General features: G+C 44.0%; 1 protein-coding gene across 12 annotated transcripts in view; it reads left to right on the forward strand.

Annotated features, from left to right (window-relative positions):
- COL6A3 (collagen type VI alpha 3 chain) overlaps window positions 1–23,659 on the forward strand; it is a 113,912-nt gene that overhangs the window by 52,260 nt on the left and 37,993 nt on the right. For all 12 annotated transcript variants that reach the window (XM_043525223.1, XM_043525224.1, XM_043525222.1 and 9 more), the window contains 21 exons: window positions 1,639–2,238; window positions 4,687–5,033; window positions 5,783–5,861; window positions 7,261–7,406; window positions 9,248–9,340; window positions 9,981–10,034; window positions 11,150–11,221; window positions 12,913–12,939; window positions 13,064–13,108; window positions 13,204–13,257; window positions 13,993–14,055; window positions 15,277–15,342; window positions 16,053–16,106; window positions 17,837–17,872; window positions 19,499–19,561; window positions 19,970–20,032; window positions 20,758–20,820; window positions 21,528–21,590; window positions 22,661–22,711; window positions 23,236–23,271; window positions 23,378–23,440. In XM_043525223.1, the coding sequence (XP_043381158.1) occupies window positions 1,639–2,238; window positions 4,687–5,033; window positions 5,783–5,861; window positions 7,261–7,406; window positions 9,248–9,340; window positions 9,981–10,034; window positions 11,150–11,221; window positions 12,913–12,939; window positions 13,064–13,108; window positions 13,204–13,257; window positions 13,993–14,055; window positions 15,277–15,342; window positions 16,053–16,106; window positions 17,837–17,872; window positions 19,499–19,561; window positions 19,970–20,032; window positions 20,758–20,820; window positions 21,528–21,590; window positions 22,661–22,711; window positions 23,236–23,271; window positions 23,378–23,440 (2,138 nt within the window). The remainder of the gene's footprint in view (window positions 1–1,638; window positions 2,239–4,686; window positions 5,034–5,782; window positions 5,862–7,260; window positions 7,407–9,247; window positions 9,341–9,980; window positions 10,035–11,149; window positions 11,222–12,912; window positions 12,940–13,063; window positions 13,109–13,203; window positions 13,258–13,992; window positions 14,056–15,276; window positions 15,343–16,052; window positions 16,107–17,836; window positions 17,873–19,498; window positions 19,562–19,969; window positions 20,033–20,757; window positions 20,821–21,527; window positions 21,591–22,660; window positions 22,712–23,235; window positions 23,272–23,377; window positions 23,441–23,659) is intronic.

Below are 23,659 nucleotides of genomic sequence, written 5' to 3' on the forward strand. Positions count from 1 at the left end.
TGCCATGATTATCTGTGTATGTCTCACTTAATCATTTCCCTGACATTGTGGGGGCCTCACGCACTGGTGCATCTTGGTCCCTCCTGTTCTCTGCCCATGGCACATAAAGTCTAGTCTCCTATGGGCTGTCGTACTTTGGTCTCATTTCGGTTGTTGGGTTTAGTGTGTGGGTGCTGGGTGACGTTGTTGGCCTGTGCTATACAGGAGGTGAGACTAGATGATCTGGGGGTCCTCTCTGACCTTAAACTTCATGACTCTATCATAAATATTATGTTTTACGGCCCCTTTCTTCTGAGCCGTCACAAAACTGCTTGTGTTGCTGAAGAAACATAAAGATGAGATGGAAGTGGTAGTGAAATATATCATTACTTCACATGGGGCCTGCTCCAAAGTCCACTGAAGTCAGTGGAAAGATTTCCATAGACTTCCAAGAGCCTTGGATCAGGACTATATTTAGGAGTTCTCCTCGTCTTAAAATAGAAGCAGGCATTTTGCTAAAATAGTAGAAGTTTTGCACTTAGATTTGGCATTTGGAATTCTGTTCCCTGCCTCCCCCCAATCTATCCTGTTCTCTGCACTGGCTTCACCCTGGAGTGCTTGCATGTTGTGTGTGAATCACTGTTTTTATCATTTGCTTGCTCAGCATTTTCCTTGTTTGATTTTTCACTGGCACCCAGTAATGAATTACACCCAATGGTACCCTAATCTGGAACCTTGATGGACAAAGCTTAATGTTTGGTTCTTCATAATCTTTTGGTGCTCCTCCAAAGCTTTTGAAATACAGACACTCCTTTTCTCCATGTAACCATCATTGTCTCTTTCAATGACCCGAACTGTGCCTTTTGTATTCTCTGCGTATAATCTGTCACCCTAAATGGTTGCCTCAAGCCTAAGCATATTGATTCTCTTCTCCTTCCTGTTGCTTTGTTCTCTTTGCTCCCAAGAAGTCATCTCTGGTTGATATTTTGCCAAATCCAAAATGTGGTCTCAATAAATCTTGCAGAACCTGCTTTGCTGTCTAGTTTCTTCAAATCTCACATTTCAGAGGGCTTTTCTAGTTCACTGGTGCTTTAGGACATTTTCCCAGCACAGACTGACCGATTCTGCTATGGAGTTAGCAGGCTAGCAGCACAGGTGCAGAGCAGGGGCCAGAGCGGAGTTGGGGACAAGGGAGACTTTGGACTTCAGGTGCTAATATGAATCCCCAAAAAGGTGAGGTGTGAGCTGGGGTTTGTGTCAGTTTGTATATTCTGGCCAAGATTTGAAAAAGTGACTAGTGAATTTGGGTGCTAGCAAAAGAAGAGACATCTTAAAGGGGTCTGACTTTTTGAAAACGCAGCAGCCACCTGCTCACTGAAAGTCGGGCTCCTTTAAGATTGGCCACCCAAAAAAGGAGGCATCAATTCACTTTTCAATGGCTTGGCCTTCACTGACTCATTCTGAATTAGCCGTAGTCTTACTGCTCACCGTATTTTCCAAGGCAAGACATTTTTCTAAAGGAAATGCAGAATTATTTCTACGTGCAGCACGGCAGCCTTTGCCGACAATTTAAGAATGGTCCGTTTCCCTCTATTGTTTGAGACAATATTCTGGGCGCCACAAAGCATTTAATACCCACCTTCTTTTTAACTGTTTCAGATGGTAAAAAGGAAGTCGACATCGTGTTTTTGCTGGACAGCTCCATCAATTTAGGGAGAGAGAACTTCCAGCAAGTTATCCAATTTGTATATTCCATAATTGATGCTCTCTATTCAGAGGATAAATCCATTAAAGTGGGATTGGCCCAGTACAACTCTGATGTGACCGATGAATTTTTTCTCAAGGACTATACCACCAAAGACCAGATCTTACGTGCTATCAACAGAGTAGTCTATAGAGGTGGCAGAGTGGCTAATACTGGAGAAGGCATCAAACACATCCAGGCAAAGCACTTTGTGAAAGAGGCTGGGAGCAGGGGGGAGGACAGGGTCCCTCAAGTTGCTTTTATTGTGACCGGAGGCAAACCTTTGGATGAAGGACAGACAGCAGCACTGGCACTGACAAACGCAGGGGTCAAGGTGTTTGCCGTTGGTGTGAAAAACATTGACCTGGATGAAGTGAGCAAGCTGTCCAGTGATAGTGCCACCGCTTTCAGAGTGGCAACAGCCCAGGAACTGTCAGAACTGAACGAACAAGTGTTGATTACTCTCGATGCTGTTATGGAAGAGCAACTGTGTCCAGGAGTGAGTGAATCCAGAGGTAAGTACCATTGCTGTAAAAATATTATTTCCATGTATAGTTCTCCTCTTGGAGCACTTTGTTTGCTTTAAACAGACTCCTCCAATAGCATCGTTGTATTCCTGTTGCCATGCTTTCTTAAGCCTGGATCTTGCACATTCTAGTGAGTGGGCTCAGCCCTGCATGGTCTCGGCCCTAGCCTGTAAACTCTTCCCTAGATGGTAAGCTCTTTGGCACTAAAACCATGCCTTCCTAGGCATCTGTGGAGCACCTAGAACATGTGGGGTGATACTGCAACATGTGTCAAATAACAATCCCAACAGGCATTCCTAGGGACCTCGGGAGGTCATCTAGTCCAGTCCCCTGCACTGAGGGTTGATTGATCATGTGTTGACAACGATAGTATCTCCACCTCAAACAAAACAGTTACTAAATGATCTAATATTGCCCTGTGGATTTAAGTGTTATCTGATCTGGCTAGCTCCTTTGTACTGTCTTAATTAGTTTTCATGACCAAAGGCTTACTAAGTGATAAACTGAAAACTAACTGCCCAAGATTAGTATGCATGTTATGCCAGTGAATTCCAGCTTGACAGGTGGCCTCACCGTGGATTTTGCCTTTAAACCAGAACTGGGTATAACTATATACATTGGAGGATTAAGGATTGTGGGGAGAAGATTAGTGAGATTTACCCCTTTTGTCATGGTCTGCCCTTAACTTTCAGGGCACACTGTCATATTGTAGGATTTATTTCATTGGTCCACCCTCAGAGTGATGGACTTTGTTTGGCTCCAGAGATCCGCAAAAGAAAGTACCATACAACTAGTGGGTCATTCTGTAGATAGCCCAGGTCACATGATGCTTGCTCCTCCTCATTTCCAGCTGACGGCATGGCTGCAGACATGCCAGGATGCACGCAGAAGAAGCTGGCAATAAGGAGGGTGAACCTGGTGTTTCTGCAGGGTTCTTGCATGAATGGAAAGGGGATCCAGACTGGTAGGGGTCCAGTGGATGGACTGGGAGGGGAGGGGAGACTGTGTGATGATCTCTCTATTAAGATGAAAAGGAGTACTTGTGGCACCTTAGAGACTAACCAGTTTATTTGAGCATGAGCTTTCGTGAGCTACAGCTCACTTCATCGGATGCATAGCATATCGTGGAAACTGCAGAAGACATTATATACACACAGAGACCATGAAACAAAACTTCCTCCCACCCCACTCCCCCGCTGGCAACAGCTTATCTAAAGTGATCATCAAGTAGAGCCATTTCCAGCACAAATCCAGGTTTTCTCACCCTTCCCCCCCCCCCCCCACACACACATACAAACTCACTCTCCTGCTGGCAACAGCCCATCCCCCCTTTTTTTTTTTAAGATGTGGTCCCCGCTGAGGAAAAGTTAGACATGCCCATGATACAGATAATAATAACATTTTGCACTGATCATTGCATTTTTCATCGAAGGATCTCAAAACACTTCACAGAGATCGATTACGGCTCACAACATTCCTGTGAAGCAGATAAAGCACAGATGATAAAACTGTAGCTAACAGAGTCTACCTGCCATGCCAAATGATACAAAACTGTTTGGCCACTAAACTGGGAATAGAACCCAGGAGTCCTGGCTCCCAATGCCCTGCTTAAACCACTCGACTTTTTGCATCTCATATTAAATCTTTGTACTAATTCTCTCCTAAAATAATGCAAGACTTGTAATTCTGTGCAAATCAAGATAAAATGAAACTCTAGTTTTGGACGACAAATGGGAAATTGTAACAAATGAAAGGAGAAAACACTTGCCCACTATTAAAGAATGGACAGGCTTTCACAGAGGCAAAACAAGATATTTCCCCATGCAATCTATGACACATTTATTTATTAGCGGATTCATTTCCTATTTGTTTTTTAATAGATTAAGTCAAATTGTAAACAATAGCTACACTGAGAAAAACGTAGGCCTTTTCCCCAATATAACCACTTTTTATTCATTGTTATTATTATAAGTAGTAGTTAGGGATCCAAACCAGGATCAAGGCCTTATTGTACTTGCTGTTGTCCAAACAAATAGCACAAAGATTGTTGCTTGCCCAAAGAGCTCACAATCTAGGATTCAGATAATATTCAACAGATGGATAAGTAGCGACTCAATTTTAAAAAAATAAACAGAGTTCGGTACCTGCACTGTTCTGAAGCAATTATAGAATCATAGAAGAATCATAGAAGATTAGGGTTGGAAAGAGACCTCAGGATGTCATCTAGTCCAATCCCCTGCTCAAAGCAGGACTAATCCCCAATTAAATCATCCCAGCCAGGGCTTTGTCAAGCCTGACCTTAAAAATATCTAAGGAAGGAGATTCCACCACCACCCTCGGTAACCCATTCCAGTGCTTCACCACCCTCCTAGTGAAATAACTTCCCCCCACTGCTTATTCTGTGTCTGAATGACTCTACCCATTTTTCCTCCCCAGAATGCAAACTGGATGTGATACTTGGGTTTGATGTCTCAGATGTTGGACCCGGGCAAAATATATTTAATTCTCAGAGAGCATTGGAGTCCAAGGTAGAGATCATTCTGAAACGAATTACCCAGATGCAGAGGATCAGCTGTACTGGCAACCAGCAGCCAACTGTGCGAGTGGCAATCATGGCGCAGACACCAACTGGAGCCATTGAAGGATTTGACTTTTCCGAGTACCAGCCGGAATTGTTTGAGAAGTTCCAAGACATGCGCAACCGTGGTCCATATGTTCTGACGCCACAGACGCTGAGATCTTACCAGGACAAATTTAGAACAGCTCCTGCCGACAGCGTGAAAGTAAGTCTCGGTTCTCCTCACAGAGGTTTTTCTATGTTCTTGGAAATAGAAACACACTGGGCAAGATTCTCTACTGGTTTAAACAAGCACAACTCCACAGAAGTGAATTTAGCTCTGCCAATTTACACCAGGTAGGAAATTGCCCCACTGAAATGTTGCGAGCATGAAAGATTTCCTGACACTGAAAAGCAAAGATCCCTAGATGTCTGGGTTTTTCCCCATTATTTCTTCCCTTGGAATATTGCTGTATATATTTTAGTTTAATGGATGCAGGGAAATTAATAAACAAAGCATCCTTGTTAGAGCACCTTAACCATATTGTCTTGCTGCACTTAAGTGTCATTTTAAAATATATTGTACAGGCACAACACTGTTGAGTATCGCTCGGGCGAATGTTTGTGAATACCGATTTGGGCCATATACTGAGCTGTAGCTATTACTAACTGGAAAATGTACATCCGAGTAACGTGATCCGGCACGTCAAGCCAAAAATCCATATATTTGAGGGGCAGGAGGGACCAGTAGGATCAGCTAGTCTGAGTGACCTCAGACAAAATGTGCACCTGAGGAAAGTACGTTATTGCAAGATCGGCTCTGAATAGTGTGGTGTAAATCTGTATCATTCCATTGAAGGCAATGGAACGAAGCAAAATCGACACCAGCTGAGAATCTGGCCAGACATTTCACTGTATCGCTGTATGTGGCTGTGTTTCCCAATTGAGGCCTGACTTGAATTGTTTCGTTCCCAGGTGGTAATTCACCTGACTGATGGCGTAGATGCTGGAATGGCCCAGCTGGAGGCTGCGTCAGTCGCGCTGCAAAGAGAAGGTATTCTGTTAGAGTGCCAGGACACTTACTTTTCATTTTGCTTCATTTTGCTCATGGCTTCTAATCAAAGAGGTGCACTCAGCTTTTTGATGACTCTATGAATGGTGAGGTCAGTATGAAGCTGAATTCCACACACGCTTGCTGTTTTTAATCCTCTTCCCCTTTGAATAATGCTATGGAGGCATTACACTGACCGAGACTCTGTGTATGGTATATCACGGGCAGAGGCAAGCCCATGCTGACGGACTCAGATCTGAATCTGAATGTCTCAGAATTTGGGACACAGGGGTGGAGTTCAATCCAGGATCCACACAGCTCTTAGTCAGCTTACATTAACTGATCACTTGTGACCTGTGACGGCCGAGGATTCCTGGGATGCTGATCTGTTTCATCCAAAGTGATGACAGCGCAGGACGGGAAATGGAATCCTTCAGGTACAGAGCAGGTCCAGCACTGGCATTGGCAGTGCAAGCCCCGCCCTGTGCTGCTGATAGGGTCTGAAGGGACCAGATAAAGGAATGAGATGGGAGTTCAGCGTCCACACTCATTCATGGACTGATTCTGCAAACCCTCTGTACACAGAACTCCCATTAGCTGCAGGGCAAGTTCCAGAGGCAAAGAGCTGGCAGGACTGGACCCTCTGCCTTTGCTCTTTCCACCTGGAATTATATACGGGCTGGATTGTACTGTTAAGGAGCAACTCTGCACTGCCAGGGGAGACATTCTGCCTCCTGGTGCACTGTGGGCAGTACAGACTGCTACACCCCTTTAGAGAGTGCAGCATAGGCCCAGCACGCTCTCACAGCTGACCATGGTTCTCTCTCCTTCCTGCCCCCTTCTGGGCACAGTGCTCCTAGCGGGAGCATCTTGGGACAGCCCTGAGCGCAGAAGCTGCAAATCTGACCCAATCGTCTGCAGCCCACACAAGAGCAGTGCAATTCCTCGCTCCCTCCCTACTGCACCACCCTGGTATGGGGCCACCTGGCATCTAACCCCATGAGGACAATTTTGGTCATCTGGCCACCTGTCCCCATTGGGCCGAGACCGCTAAGTAGCTTTATAAGGACAAATCCCCAGCCACCAGGTGTTTCAGCCATTAAATGAAGCAAATTGGAGTCAAGCTGGTGACCTAGAGGTGAAACGCTGTGTGTGTAGCCCATCCACTACCTACTGGCACCTAAACGTGATGACTTTCAAACCCAGAGAGAGGCGGATGGATCGTTAATCCCTTGCATTATCCAGTCCCCTAAAATCATTCAAGTTAATAAACATGTGCCAATATTTTCTTTAGGTTTCCAGTTAGACAGACAGGAACAATCCATAGTTAGATTTTACAATATGCATGCTTCCAAGTCTTGCTGGTGCTTTCACAGAAATGCATTCTGTTCCAATCCTTCAGGTGTAAAGGCGCTCATCTTTGTGGGCCTGGAGAGAACGCCAAATTTTGAGGATGTGATGCAGTTAGAGTTTGGACGTGGGTTCACGTATAACAGGCCTCTGAGAGTAAATCTGCTGGATTTAGATTTCGAACTGGCAGAACAACTTGTAAGTAACTTTGAGCCAACAGCTTGTATAGAGCAGAAACTTTACAAAGACTGTGGCCGGATCTTTGGCTGGTGGAAATCCTCCATCCATGGAGCTCTGCTGATTTACATGAGCTGTGCATCTAGCCCTATAAACTCTTTTGTGTATTTTTGTGGATGCTGCAGTGAATAAAATTAAATCCTGACTTTCTTGTGTGAACTGGTGCTGCTCTATTGATTTCAGAGGAGCTATGCCAGTTTATACTACCTGAGGTTTCAACCCAGTACTCCAGATGCGATGCCATAGAACAGGACTATTATTTCCCTGTTCCAATAAGTTAGATCTCTCTAGATGCCATTTGCATTAGTCTTGCTGCCTTGTCGCACTACAAACTTGTGGCTACCTTGCTCTTATTCTGTGTCTCATTAAATCTCTTTAGCAGCGCTGCTTTCTAGGTTTCTTCCCCTGCGTGGATAGCTGCCTTTCAGTAATATTTTTGATAATGAACTAGCTTGCAATTTTATTATTTTACACCCATCTATGTAATCTCTCTAGGGCTCTTTGCAATGATTTTCTGTCTTCATTGGCATTTGCAGTTGCCCCCAGTTTAGTATCGGCTGCCAGTTTTATGACCTTCCTCGTCCAGATCCTTAATTAAAATGTTAAATAAGACCAGATTTCACACTGATCCTTGTGTTACCTCCACTGGACACTTTGTCCCCAAACCACTACATAGTTGTTTAACATTACCCTTTGGCTTGTGGCGTTTGAGCTAGTTTTCAGTCTACCTCTGTGCAATTCAATTTGAATGAATTTTCCTAGTAAAAGGCTGAATAGAGATAGGTGAGACCTCAGTGACAAACAATTTACTTGCTGAATTTTGTTACTGGTTTCCTGCTAATGAACTACCCAAAACTAATGAGGAGTCTGCTGGCACCTTAAAGACTAACAGGTTTATATGGGCATAAGCTTTCATGGGTAAAAAACCCACTTCTTCAGATGCATGACTCCACGAAAGCTTATGCCCAAATAAATCTGTTAGTCTTTAAGGTGCCACCGGACTCCTCGTTGTTTTTGTGGATACAGACTAACACTGATACTTGGTACCCAAAACTAGACTACTTTTCATGAATTCATCTGCTCTTCGAAATTATTTTGTTCCAATGACTTTCAGCCTGCGGAATGCTCGCTGTGAGGATTCGTTGGAGCATTCCATGCTCATGATTCGACATTTCAGCATTGAGATTGATCACCTTAAATCATATGGTATTGTTTCTGGGCGAAACTGGGGCATATCAAGGCCAATGCCCCACTCAACTCTGACTCAAGTCCTTGCATTGGCCCTCTGCCCAGGGGTGAATTTAGATCCTCTTTTCCCCAATTATGTGACCTAGCCTGTGTGAATTACTTCCATTTCTGCCTGAAAAGAAGTTTGCTGGGAGTCTGGCATTCACTTTCCATGAACATGTGTGTACACACATCTTTGCTCGCATGGACGTTTGGGAAGAGCAACTAGAAATGGTTGCAAATATAGTGTAGGCAAAATTCCATTTAAAAGTGCCTAAAATCCTGGTGAATATTTTTTCTCCATCCTTGTCTGGCTCTGTTTCTGAGGCTGTAGCGAACATTTTGCTAAAATCCACTAATATCCAGGTCCTTACCCTGCAATGAAACCTTGCTCAATGTGGATAGCCACCTGAACTTGTGCAGCTTTCGCTGCAGGATTGGGGGATAAACCTTAGCTCCTTCATGTACTAAATTACTCTTCCTGCAGACCTGTACCTCACCCCACACTCAAGGATGAATGTTGCTTTGGGAGTTCATCTCCTGCATGAGTTTTTAACAGCTTTCTTTCATTATAGGACAACATTGCAGAAAAAGTATGCTGCCGAGTGCCATGCAAGTGTTCTGGGCAGCGGGGAGATAGAGGAATGCCAGGTACCATTGGACCAAAGGTATGTTACTGTATCTAGTTTTGAACTATCCAAGCTTAGGTTCACATTTCACAGAAATCCTCTCCAGCTTTCAGACCTTTCCCCTAATAAAGAAATATAAATGGAGCACTCACTCACTCCAGCATCCTGCATTACGATTCAGGAGGAGGGTTGAATTTTAGAGACAATCATCTAAAGCAACACTAATGAAATTGTAGGGCTTCGTGTTCTATAGTAATGGTATTCATTCAGAATTTCTTCTTAATGCAGTTCCATCTAGTGTCTCCAGTCAGGGTCAGAACCTGACTGTGCTGGGTGCTGTACAAACACGGCAGGAGACAGAGCCTGCCCCATACCGTTTACAATCTAATTTAAGACAAGATGCGACCAGTAGGTGTAGCAATTGGATGGGACAGTGTCAGGAAAATGAAGAATCATATGTGGTTGCATAGACTAGCTGTCTGCACAGTTTGAGGGTCTGTGGAAGTCGTAATCAGATTATTTAATTTAACTAGTTTCTTTATAGATTATACGACCCAAACATCTGCTCTGTATTAAATCCAGGGATATTTTGAACAGGGGCTTAAAGGGGGAGCATGGATTGTAGCAAGGAAACCTCAGATATTATGTGGAAAATCAACTGATATGCATTGTTTTTTAGGGCATTTCAGGTGAGAACGGCTACAGAGGCTATCCAGGCGATGAAGGTGGACCCGTAAGTAACTGCCTAGAGCTATATTGCCTCAGGGGGAAATGAAGGGGGCTCTTGACATTGCTCAGATTGTTTCTGGCTGTGGTGGTGGTGGGGAGCTGGGACTTTGCGCCCAACATCCCCTCCTGTGAATGTGGGGCAGGGAATGGGAGGTGCCCTGCTTCCAGCCCCCACTAGTCGCTGGCCTGAGTAGTTGACCTGACTCACAATGGGGTGTGGAAAGGTGTTAGAAGCTAGGGGGAGCTGGGGAAGGGTGTGCCTTTCAGTCTCTGGGCTACTCCAAGGGTGGAGCACACACCTGTTTGCCACCCCTTACTCAGGGCAGAGCAGCTTTGGCCACAGCGGAGTTACACAGAAAGCCAAACAAACAGAGCAAACACCCTGCCTGTGTGCAGCTAGTGGAGTACCCCAAAGGAATCGATGCTGACTGGAAGAAATGTGGAGTGATTGTGCTGCCCTTTTCAGTCCAACCTTTGGGATATCAGACAGTAACAGTGATGGTGAAGAAAAAAGTCCCATGATTTTAATTTCTCATTAACATTATCGCCTCTGAACAGTTACTTCACCCTGAAGTCGTACATAAACTAGGAAATAAACAGACCGTGATGCACAGCACCAGATGGTGAGATGGAGGCCAACTGGCTTTTCTCATCCATCTAGCAACATAATAGAGAGAAGCCAAATTCTGCTCTCAGATACTATGTGCCATGGGAGTTGTGTCTGAATAGTTAAGGGCAGGATCTCATTACCGACCCATCCAGAATCCATTTTCTTTTAGGAGAACCTCGTAACACAATTCTGTATTTGAGAGGCTAGAAACAATTTAGCAAGAAGATATTCTCTTTCAATTGCTTCCTAAAACTAGGGTTGGCCCCCACAGGTCGTGACCAGGGTCATTGGCAGGATGCTGTGAGGAAACTCACACTGCAGCTGCCTGCCCCTGTCAGTTGCTGACCTCTGAAAGTACTGTTAGATTGTATCATGTAAACATGCCCAGCCCTTATAGGCATTTTCAGTTTCTGGTACAGTAAAATCTCAATCCAAGTGTGTAAATACACAAAGTTAGGGCGAGTAGGGTGTATCGTAGACCATTACTAATTGCTCCATTCCTACATTAGGGTGAACGGGGTCCGCCAGGTGTCAATGGAACTCAAGGATTCCAAGGTTGTCCTGGTCAGAGAGGAATTAAGGTATGTTTTTAATGAATCTCTAGAGAATACAGCCACATCCTAAGTAGGTGTCAAGGAGTGTAGATCCATTACAGCTTATTCCCCCAGCTGAGGATCTTATGCAAAACTAGGAAAGGGCTATTTCCATAAGACAGAAGTATGGTGCCTTCCACATATGTCACAGTATCAGTATTTCATAGCATTGTAATGTGAAGGAACAATACCATGCAAAGCGCTTAAACCCAATATCACACAGTCTGCAGACAAAAATAATGTTATCATTGGGAGCCTTTGCAGCTGGACCATAGGGGAGAGAGAAGAGAGGAGATTGATTTTCTTGATACCATCACCATGTGTGAATATTGGCTCAGGGCTGGGATTATGTGTGGGAGGGAAACTGCAATTGGGAGGCAGAGAGCAAAGGGAGAAGATGACTATTGTTTTAAATGGATGTATTGAATAATGGCTCAGAAAAAGGGACAAGAAAAAGCAAGAACTTGGGGAGATTTGCAATTTTTATTATAAATATTCATAGACTCTGAGGCCAGAAGGGACCATTCTGTCACATGCCAGAGAATTTCTCCCAGCGATCCCTGTATCAAACCCATATCTTGTGAGAGAGCTAGAACGTCTCTCTTAGAAAAATATCCAGTCTGGAACATCCTTTGGATACAAATGTATTGTGGCTCAGAAAAGGGATCAGGCATGAGGTCATTAGGTTGAGGAGAAGGGGATTTGTTTAAGGAGTAAACTATTTATTGAGGCCAATGGCTAATATAGACATTACTTTGTGATGCATCATGAGAATGGGGGAGGGGGCCCAATTTCCGATCGCCACTTTATGGGCTAGATTGTGCCCTTGTCTTACTCAGCAAAGTAAGATGAGGAAAGGGCAGTAAAAGCTGCACTCCAAAGTCCCTGCTAGACTGAGACCTACCCAGATCTTGCGTCCAGTGTGGATTGCACCCCCTGTTTTCCAGATGCTCTCTGTGGTGATTGAGTGGGGTGGGGAGGGGTTGGAGAGTGGGCGGACTCTTGGCTGTCCACCCTCTGCCACCCACTACTTGCTGGTCAGGGGAGCTGCTGGGTGGAAGGGAGCACTCTGTCAAAGGCGGCAGTGAGAGAGGGTTGTAAAATTCCTTCACAGGGCAGTTCAGCTACATGTTGCCCCTCACTTCAGGCTCAATCCGTCCTCAGCTCTCCTCACACTTGGAAAAGTTCCCTAGAAAACAGCTGTTGGACGAAATAGGGCAGCTGGCTCCCGTAGTAGATTTTTTCCAAACTCTTCATGCTTATCTGCTGACTTAGCGCACAGTCCAGCTCTGGTGCTTAACTTGTAATGAAAGAGGTGCCGGGGCTCAAGAAATTTGTTTACTTTCATAATTGACACACTAAGTCCAGAGGCGCCGGGGCTATGAACTGCCAAGCCCAGAGGCACCAGGGCTATGAACTGCCAAGCCCAGAGGCACCGGGGCTATCAACTGCCAAGCCCAGAGGCACCGGAGCTCAGCCCTGGCACAAATTAAGTACTGTCCAGCTCCCACTGATGCCAGCTGAAAGGCTATAAGGACACAGATAACCTGGCTGCCTCCCCTTCTCACTTTGAGTGGGGAGGTTTATGACCCTGGTTTGAGTGCCCCATCTCTCCCTAGCTGCAATCTCTGTGGGAAGTCTCTAGGGGAGAGTAACCATCTATTTTCTGTTATCTTCAGGGCTCCCGCGGATTCCCAGGAGAAAAGGTACGTGAGCGTGTTACAAACATAACGACAGTGACGGGTAGCACGAGTGTGTGTGAAATATTTCCTCTCTTCACCTATGTGTACATTTAATCATTTGTACCATGCTTCTTTTATTATTCTGTAGGGCGAACTGGGAGAAATCGGCCTGGATGGCATAGATGGAGAAGAAGTAAGTCATTTTAATGAGCTCTCTCTTAATGAGCTGCCGTGGTGCTATTCCCCCTAAAGCAGCAGAAATTCTGCTAACGCGTTTGTCTTTGGCAGGGTGAGAGAGGCCTACCAGGCTCTTCTGGGGACCGAGGCAGTGCCGGCAGAAGGGTATGTTTTATTATATACACTGTTCCAGAATGGTTACACTCAGTGACCCCAGTGCTTGGCTGGGGTTGAGGGACACACCACACAATTTGGGAGGGATTGGGTTTAAGCCACTTTTTGCTCTTCTCATCCTAGGCTGGACGTGCAACAGTCTGGTCCCATGGTATAAGAGCAGCCTGAAGGCTGCTCTAAGTTACGTCAGCTCCCTGTATTCTCAAGGGATTGTTACACCAGCTAGGGATTGCTGGGGCAGAGGGAAGCCCTGGGCATGCCCCCTTTCTCCTGTCACACCTCTTATCTCAGCAGGGAGTTGGAGAGCATAGGAGCCACTATATCACCTGTACAGCAGCAGGGAACCTCCTACACTGGGGAAGTCCTCCCATGACCAACTATACCAGCTGCAGGGCTGCTGTGTGTGTAGCTAAGGATCAAAGCCAATATGCTCCCTTTCTTATGAGTGGCTGAATACTTTTTATTCATTAAGACTTGTACCAAAGCCAATAGCAGTGGGCAAATCCAGAGCCAAAGGGACTCTCCCCAGCAGTGATCTGTTTTATTCCATGAGTCAAATTCACATGGCTCAGCTTGCTCCTGCATTCCTCACTTCATCCTTACGGGAGTTTCGCCTGAGAGAGCAGAGAAGGATCACAGTTGCTGTGCTGAGTAAATCTACCCCATATAGGCAGGTGTGTGAGCCCTTTCTGCGGCGTTTCTAATTTTCTGTATATCTCCTGAAAGGGTGATAAAGGCGTAAAAGGAGACAGAGGAGAACGAGGTGACCGAGGGCTTCGAGGTGATCCGGTAACTATACTTTAGTCTTTATAAGGATTTACGCCGGCTAGGCCTCCCCACTCTGGCCTCGGCACGGATTAGCCTACAAGGATGGTTCTTCGTTCCTGCTGCATCCAGCACTCCAGCTGATGGGGGGCTAGATTCTTGGTGCCTTGTAGCTCCCCTAGAGTCACCAGTTGAGGGTCTGGCCCCGGCTGTGTTAGGAATGTACAGATTGGACAAGAGCTGGCTGCACTGCTACCGCACTTCCAGAGGACAGGCACATGGCAAATGGCCATTGCCACATACATGTCAGTAATACGCCTATTTCCAGGTGCCTGCCAGAATGTGACCCACTGAACCTACTGAGGATGGCGGCTCAATGAGATGTGCAAGTAAACAGTACAGGTTGCCTGGTAATTAAACATGAGACATGTTCCTGTTTTGAAACCCAAAGGTGCAGTCTGAAAATGTGATGCTGAGATGAGCCAGAGCAATATAAGAAGCACACATGGGCCAGTGCTGTATTACATGGCTGATGAGAAGAATCATAGAACCATAGAATATCAGGGTTGGAAGGGACCTCAGGAGGTCCTCTAGTCCAACCCCCTGCTCAAAGCAGGACCAATCCCCAATTTTTGCCCCACATCCCTAAATGGCCCCCTCAAAGATTGAACTCACAACCCTGGGTTTAGCAGGTCAATGCTCAAACCACTGAGCTACCCTCGCCACAAAGTGAGACTCACCCAAACAGGGACTTGAACCCTGGACCCTCAGATTAAAAAGTCTGATGCTCTACTGACTGAGCTATCCAGGCGCTGTGTCATCTAAATAGACAGACCTAGACGTACTGTGAAGGTGGTAAAGTAGTTGCCATATGAAGGCACAATCATACTGAATCATACCTATTATGCAAGTTACTGTGTGGGCACAGGAAAGCCCCAAAGTAGTAGCTGCCTGGGCAGAATCAGCGAGTGGCTAGCACTTGCCTCTCGATGTTGACTTATGTTAAACTGGCCATTTATTTACTTATTGGAAACATGGCTTCATTATAGGAAATACTTTCCCCATTCTTATTCCACTCTTGCAAGATGTCTCATGTCCCCAGCCACCATTGTGATCTATTTCATACGATGTATGTTAAAAAATGAAACGTGGATGTTGAAATATGATGGACTGTTTTCCAGCACGGGATGTCTGCCTCAGTGCCCCACTTACACCAGTGGTTTTCATTGCTTCTGCTGCTTTCAGGGTGAGACTGGACTTGATAACACACAGCGAGGACCCAGAGGCTCAAAGGGTGAAATTGGACCAATGGTAAAGTATTGAGATTTTTTTTTAAAGCATGATAGAACAAATAAAGCAAGAAAATAGGACATTGCACACAATATTTATATTTAGGAGAGCTGATCAAAATTTTTCAGAGGGCATATTTTCCCTCTGAAAAATGGCATTTTGTTGAAATTGAAACTTTCTGTGGGACCATGTCACGTTTAGCAAAATTGGATTTAAAACAATTTGAAATGAAGCCTTATTGGAGCAGATGGTTGCAATTTCATTTTGAAACTGTTCTTCATTGAGAAATGTATTTCTTTTATATTATTATACATTGGAATATACCATAATAAAAATGGATTATAATATAATATACATTCTCATTTTTAATATAGATTTTTTTAAACTCCAAGATTGGAATGAAACATTGTGATTTTATCCAAATGCAATGCTTCAATCGGTGTGAAATGATTTTTTTTCAAAAATTGTGTTGAGCAAGAAATTAAATTTTTTTTTAATATTGGAATTTCCTATAGAATGGGAATTCTGAGTTCTGACTAACTCTAAGATGTATGTCAAGGGCCTGATCCAAAGCCCACTGGAGTCAATAGAAAGATTTTCCATCAACTTCGAAAGGACTTTGGATCAGTCACTAATATAGCTGGTATGAATGTTTAATTTTTGAGAGCTAAACTGTGTTCTGCTTGCTAGTAAATCTCAGGACTCTCATCTCAGTCTTTCATTTACCATAGGGAGAACCTGGACCAGATGGGGGGGCGGGTTCCCCTGGTGGAGTTGGAAATGATGTGAGTATCCTTAGTTATCCTGGTATTGTAGACAACCCCTCCCTCTCAAGGAAGTATCTCGTGCTATGAAAAGGATCTTGAAGGGTCAATTTAAAAAGTGTAAAAAGGGTGTAAAAGTACACCAGTGGAACCTAAATGAAAAAGACATTGGTCTGTCACTTCAATCAGTGCTGCTTAATCATGACAGGCCATATTCTGCTGTCTTTTCTGTCCTTAATGAATCAAAACTCCCACACTGCCAACTCAGTGGGAGTTTTGCCTGAGTAAGGACTGAGCAGAGATTTCAGGACTGAAACATACATTTTTTCATTTGTTTAGAGAGGACTTAGACATAATATTTAAAGAGTGCAGTTATTTTATAGAATTAGGCTTGTATTTTTATTAGACATGGGCCCAATTCAAATCCACCAATCTGAACATCCCAAACTGTGAGAAAGTTGGATAATAACGTTGCAGATTAGATCTCTCTCTGATTTAGACAGTCAATATGCAAAGAGAAGTAAAATTTTACCTATCAGAACAAAAAATCATTACCTAATTTTGAAACAAAGTCAACTTGACATGTATCATGTGTGTGTGTCTTGGATCTACAACATGTATGTCAGAACTTGATAGCACTGCTGAGTGGACATCGGGTGCAGAACAGTTCTCAAAACTGAGGCCTGATTCTGCTCTCGGTTATACTCTAGAGAAGATCTGGGAGGTATACCAATGTAAAACCAGTGTGAGAGCAGATTAAAGTAAATCTCCCCCCAATTCACAGCTCCATCTTGCTCCCAGCTGAGGGCTATGCCCTAATGGCATGGTATACCTGAAAGAATATTGTTGCATGGGACAGAATGGTGTTATTAGCTAGCAGTTTGCATCAGAGCACCTGGTATATTTGACATGGCTCATGTTCATAGCAGTGAATTCCTTTTTGAAATGGCCATATTGAGTTGCAGACCCAGCACACATCTCTGTACCCTCTGGGCTCCATTCTAATCTCATACACCACAAGGTGCGTTTGTGCGTCTCTTCAGAAAATTGCAACCTCCTTTTAGATGCTTCAGCGGAGCTTTCAAGAGCTTGTGGGGATGCTTATTTGTATGTTTGGGATCAAAAGAGATCCCTGAAAGTGTAACTAAGATGCACCCAGACTCAGTTGATATAGGGTCTGCTATTGCCCCCAGGCCACGTGTTATAGTGAATGTGCCTCTTCCGATTCACAAGTGTGTATTTCATGTATTTTTGTTGCCGATATTACAGTCGGCAATATTTAGGACCAGGTCCTCAGCTGGGGTAAACCCAGTTCATGTCTGAGGAATCTTGTTCACAGAAAAAACTTGCTTCGTTCTGTGCCTTACTTCATATTTTCCTTACAACTCTAAGAGGGAACTAAAAAATACCAAACGAACCTCAGGGGGAAAAGGCCTTGTGCTTTTCCACCCTTTCCCTAGAGTTTTAAGGTCAGGCTCTGATCTCATTGCCATTGGAAGAACTCTGTTGATGTCTGTGGAGTTTACGTTGGTGTGAAAGACAGCAGAAGAAGGCCCATCGTTTTTAAAGGGCAAAAAGGACGTCGTTGCTATTTCAGCTGGCAAGCCAGAGCTCTTTGGAGACACCTTTCTCTGCTTCTCTGTTGCTTCCATGCTAAGTACATGGTTAAAGGAATCCACAGACCACAAGCTGTGAGTATTAGATTCAGTTGCTTGGCATAACATGTTTTGTTGTGATTTATTGATTCACAGGGTAGTTTCGGAAGAAGAGGGCCCCCAGGACCCAAAGTAAGTGTCTAGTGTGTTGTGTGGCAATGTTGCACAGGTGGCCGGTTTGCATCGCAGACCGTGTAAGTGGTACAGAGTTGATGTGTTCCAGACAGAGTGACTTGCACAGTACTGCTGGAAGCAGACTTGGGTTTTGTTTCTCTCTTCTTTTCTTCCACATCTCCTCCAAACTTACCCCCTTCCTCACATTTCTCAGCTCCTTCCCATCCTGTGGCTGTTGTGAGATTAGACTCCACATCTGCAAAGTGCAGGCCTATTCTACTCTCTCTTTCAGTCCAGTCACCAGACACAACGCGTGGGGGACAAGGAGCAATCTCATATTAAAAAGAGCAAGAAACAAACCCCAGTGTTGACTTACCCTCCGGTCATGTGTTCTGAAAGTAAAGGAGAAGCATAAACTGGCGGAGGAGACAGTGAGCAATTAGAGGAGACTGAAAAGAGCTGAGAGAATACTTGACAAAAATTTCCCAGGATTCATTGCTTGAATAGAATAATGGCATTGATTTCAGCTCCAGGGTCTCACTCCTGTCTGCTTTTGTTACTATTGTGAACCCGTGTATTAGCCAAATGTTCATGGAAAGAGCAAATTTTAAGTGACTATTTGTGAAATTCAAATGTTGAATTTCTCAGCGTGAGTTTTCATATTGGAAACCTGAGCCTCACAATTACACCCAACAAAGCATGTTGACTACTTTTAATGTAGGAAAAAATAAAGTGTTAGGAATCAAAAATCTAGTGCCCTGGGTTCCTGATCTCCTGTGCTTTGTAAGAATGTTGTGCAGTTATTTATTTAGCACATGCCCATGTGTATTACAAATTAATTTCTGCACTGTCTAAATCTGCACTGCACTGTGTTGTGTCCTCCATCCTACAAGATGCTGAGTCCCTCCTAAGAAACAGCGAGTGCCCTCAACTTCCATTGAAGCAAAGGGAGTTCAGAATGCTCAGCACCTGGCAGGCTCAGGTCATTAAATGATAACCCTACAATGGTTTATCATAACTGGGGTAAACTGGGTGAAATTCTCTGGCCTGTGTTAGACAGGAGGTCAGACTGGATGAGCTAATGGTCCCTTCTGGCCTTAGATCTATGAATCAATTGTCCTATTGTACTATGCAGTGTAAACCCAGGAATCCAGCCCTGCAGATCTTACTCCAGTGCTTCCATTGCAAGATTTACCTGAGTAAGGACTGCAGGATTGGCCTTCGCATTTGTAAGTCAGTTACACTAATGGTAATGGGACTTAAACACATATGAATCAGTAAGAGAAATGAACCTCTTAATGCACATGGTTTACTGGCCTTAAAGGGTTAATTTTCATTGTGCCTGATTCTCATTTATAGTAAGGCCTCTTTACATCACCAGAGCAGTGTGAAGAGGCCTTAGAATACCCAGTCATCAGAGCCATTGTTCTTGCTAAAGTGGAAGACAAGCTAACAGGAGCTTAAATGACTCTACATCAGCGATTCTCAACCGTCTCTGTACTGTGACGTCAGGTTACAAGAGAAAAAACATCATAACTCCCCTCCCATCTAGCCATAAAGAAAGGGAGGCTAGTTGGGACTCACTGAAAATTGTTTGCGACCCCAGATCTGCCCATTCTAATCCGCATTATGTTGTATTTTAAGGGTGGCAAAGGTGCGCCGGGTCTACAAGGAACCGTGGGAGAACAGGGTACAAGAGGGCCACAGGTTAGTAAGTTTCACAGCCCGTTCCTGAACAGCCTAAATATGTTTTCCTTTTCTATGTTGCTTCCTTCACCTTGCTACTGCAATATGCTTCAGCTTGCCTTGTTCTGGGTAAATGTCTTTGGGACCTTGTCCATAACTGCTTCTGAATATTATGGCAAGGTGACTGTGATCTGTAGATTGCACTGTGGCTGACAGGGGCCCTGATTGCTCTGCCCCAGGACATGAGTCACTCATTATATTTATGGTGTGTTGGTCACATCATGAAACATTGGAACTGGTCCCCATGGTTTTCAGAATTGTCTTTTAGTCTTGTAACTTTGGTTCTCCCTCCCAGTCTCATTTTAACAATATTATCTCAGTCTTTTAATATTTTATACCTTATATAGTATTTATCTTCTCCATATGCAGGGTCCTCCCGGTCAGATTGGGACTCCAGGTCTAAGAGGAGAGCAAGGCATTCCTGGCCCAAGGGTAAATATTTCTTGTTCTTCTCATTCTGGGAGAAGAAACTTACTGCACCTGATTTAAATGAAGTCAATGAGAATCTTTCCATTGATTTCAGTGGGACTTTGAATGAAGTCCAGTATTTGTCTTTCTCCCCAGTACCCCAGGCCTTGCAAAAATAATTCTATTTGAAGCTCATGCTAAGGTTCCCCAAACTACTGGTTTAGACATGAACATGAATTTGAAATTCATTGGATCAAATCCTGACCAAGTTCCAATCTTTTTACAGGCAAACTCCCTGTAATAGGGGGCTTGGAGGGCCAGGTGGCTAGTGGTTGGAGTACTTGACTTCCGGCCCCCTGCTTCTCTGGTCAAGGTGCCTAAGTCTTTAAGGCAGGGGGATAGGGAGAAAGAAGAAAGAGTTACTGAGGAATTGAAACGCATTTAGTCTACAGACAGGGTAGATAGATATTAACAATGCCACCAACTCAGTTTTTCCACTCAATTCCCATTAAAATCAATGGGAACTGGGCATCTGAGCCCCTAAGTGGCTTTGATGGATCTCAGTCTTAATAGCTAATAGGTGATTTCCACTGTTGAGCAAAACCTTTTGATTGTTTGGTGTGGCTGATACACACGTTATTAATAAATAATGCTAAATGAGCTATGGAGCTAGGCCCCAATATTTAATTTCAATGTACTGAGCTTTATTGACATGTTGCAAAATTTTGGCTCTTTTCTTTCTATTGTAGGGCGGTGGTGGTGCTGCCGGACCACCCGGGGATCGGGGCAGGATTGGTCCCTTGGGACAAAAGGTACGGCGAGCATCAATATTGAGCATCAGTGCCTAAAATAATAATGAAAAGCTGCTGAATATGAGTTTAATCTCTTTTTTTAAACATACTGGCAATCAACATGTTCAAGCAAAATTGTGATTTATCATCTTCAAGAGTTTGCATAGAGTGGAACAAAGCAGGGTAAAGGCTAAGCCACTGGCTGCTTTACTGGAATCCTATGTCATTGAACTAGAAGGCACATTTATTAAAATAAAAACAACTTTGAGATTCATAATATTCATAATATAGCTGGTGTAAATTGGTGTAGCTTGATTGACTTAGCTGATTTGCACCAGAAAATGATCCAATCCTTTTTTTTGTGATCCTTATCACTGTTATGCCCTCTTCACATATACCCATTGGGCCACCAAACCTGCTCTTATAACTTTGCCATGGAGTTCGATCAGCAAAACGTCTGGCCCTTTGTATTTTGGCCTTATTGTTGGTACGCTCATAACAGACAAATGGTGGCACTTATTACTGCAGCTTCTGTATTTCACACAGTCTCTGAAATCACTGGATCAGGCAAAAGGATAAACAGTGCTATGGCTTTAGCCACACATTTTTAGTTGTGTAAACATGGCCATACATTCCTGCTTGTAAGGGATCATTACAGATGCATTTGTAGAAAAGAACCAATGCATAAGCGGAGAGATAAGGGCTTAAATGAATACTCCCTTTTTCAGGGTGAACCTGGTGATATTGGAACAAAAGGACAGCCTGGATTTCCTGGGCCTCGAGGAGAGACAGTAAGCATTGTCCTGTGCAGCTCTAAAGGATGCTGGGCTAAATCCCATTCTGGTATAAATGTGCAAAATTCCATCAAAGCAGAAAATTTAGTTTTATTGTCCTGCCTATGGTCCTTGTATTTTACATGGTGACATATAAAGAAGAAATATACATCATAGTTTTACTCTTGTGTGAACATTTTTTTTTAAATGGCAATCACTCTCTGGAGGAGTCTTTACGTTACCTGAGGGGATACTATTAAGTGATTTTTTTTTTTTTTGCCTCTTACTATCTGTTCCTTTATACCTAAGAATTCTTCACAATGAGCAAGAACAGGTGTATAGACCAGTGCAAGAAATATTATCAGCTCTATGGGGGATATTCACTCTGTTGCCCCGAAGTGGTAGCTAGGTCTCTTTCTGGCCCATTGCGCAGAGCCTAGATGTATACCCTACTTAGCAGTCACCATAGTTCCTACCATTCTCAGCTTAATACAGATTGCAGTCCTAAAAGTCAACTGCAGGAGGGATAATGGTGGGTCATCTAAAATAAGGAGGAACAAACATGTTTGGGTGAATGTTTGCAGGATCAGCACTTACGTAAAGTTAAGCATATGCATAAGTATTGGTGAGATCAGGGAAGTGGTGCTCAATCCTGTTCACACTGAAGGCAGTGGCAAAATTTCCATTGACTTTATGTGTGTTGGATTGGTTCCCCTGGTTCCTCTAGGAATAGAATAGCTATCTGATATACTGGTTCAGAGAGACTTCTGGTTTCTTTTGAGCAACTTGATCATACAACCAGGGTAAAATCCTGGTGCCAGAGAAGTCAATAATTAAATTTCCATTGACTTCAACGGGACCAGATTTCACCCAGAGTGCATATGCACCAAGCCTGTTTTTAGTTTTATATCTTTGTTTTTACTTCTCTCTAAGTAACTAATTCTAAAAGGGCCTGATTCAAAAGCCTCTTTCCATTGACTCCTATGGACTTTGGCTCTGGACTAAATGGATTTTTGTGACTCTTACGTTGCAGCAATAATCCTTGCACGTGTGTTACATATTAACGCTTTCATCTTTGCCAATTTTAGGGAGAAGATGGGCGAGATGGAGTCGGCAGGCCAGGACCTAAAGGCAAAAGAGTAAGCGCAACCACAACATGTCTAACAGTATCGCTTCAAGGACCTTAAAAACCAACCGAAACCCTGCCGGTAACAAGGACCTCCATCCTCCAGTTGGATCCACACGTATGGAGCCTGGGGGTGTCTAGTTGAAGTCAGTGGGGCTGTGCATAAGAACAAGGATCTGCTCTAGTGCGTCTGATTATTGAATCACAACAAGATGCCGGTCAAACCCCTCCTCCTTCATATGTGTTGGGTGCCTTTGTGCTTGTTAGCTCCTCAGTGCAGCTAGTCCGCCTACTGATGGCACTTTAGAAATAGCAGCATCGGCTGTCATTTCAGTCTTGTTTGATATTAACAGTCCAATAACAATCAGATTTTTAAACCAGCTGCCATTTATTCTCTCTTGATCATATCAACATTATGAGTCTGCAGTTTCATTCACTTTTCTTCCACCGGTTCTTTTCCTTCATACATTTGCTTTGGACCTGTCTTCAGAAGCAAGATTAATTTTTTTAAACCCTAAAACTTTTCTGTTATTACAGGGTGAAACAGGATTCCCGGGATACCCAGGGCCAAAGGTACCGTTGAGCTTATGTAACTTCCCTTCATGTTCTGCGAGAGTAGCAAATTTCTGTTTTATATTATCTTCTGCTACAACTCCTGTTTATGCTGTTTTCTAAACAGGGCGCAGCTGGATCTCGAGGTGGCGGTGGAGGTCCTGGCCCTAAAGGAAACAGAGGCCGCAGGGTAAGTTTTACCATGACACGGTTTCTCATGCAGTCCTTTACGCAAGAACGGAGTGAAAGCTTGCTTAGCTCCAGGGCTTTGTGAGTTCTGCACAATGTTTTTTCCTCATTCACGCTATTCTGGGGGTTCTCCTGCTCCCAATGATTGGGATCGCTAGGCTGCAGCTTTGGGAGAGTGATCGGTTGGGCCAGATTTTGCTCTTCGTTACACTGGAGCATG

The sequence above is a fragment of the Chelonia mydas genome, chromosome 11, assembly GCF_015237465.2.
Source record: "Chelonia mydas isolate rCheMyd1 chromosome 11, rCheMyd1.pri.v2, whole genome shotgun sequence".
Taxonomy (NCBI): Eukaryota; Metazoa; Chordata; order Testudines; family Cheloniidae; genus Chelonia; species Chelonia mydas.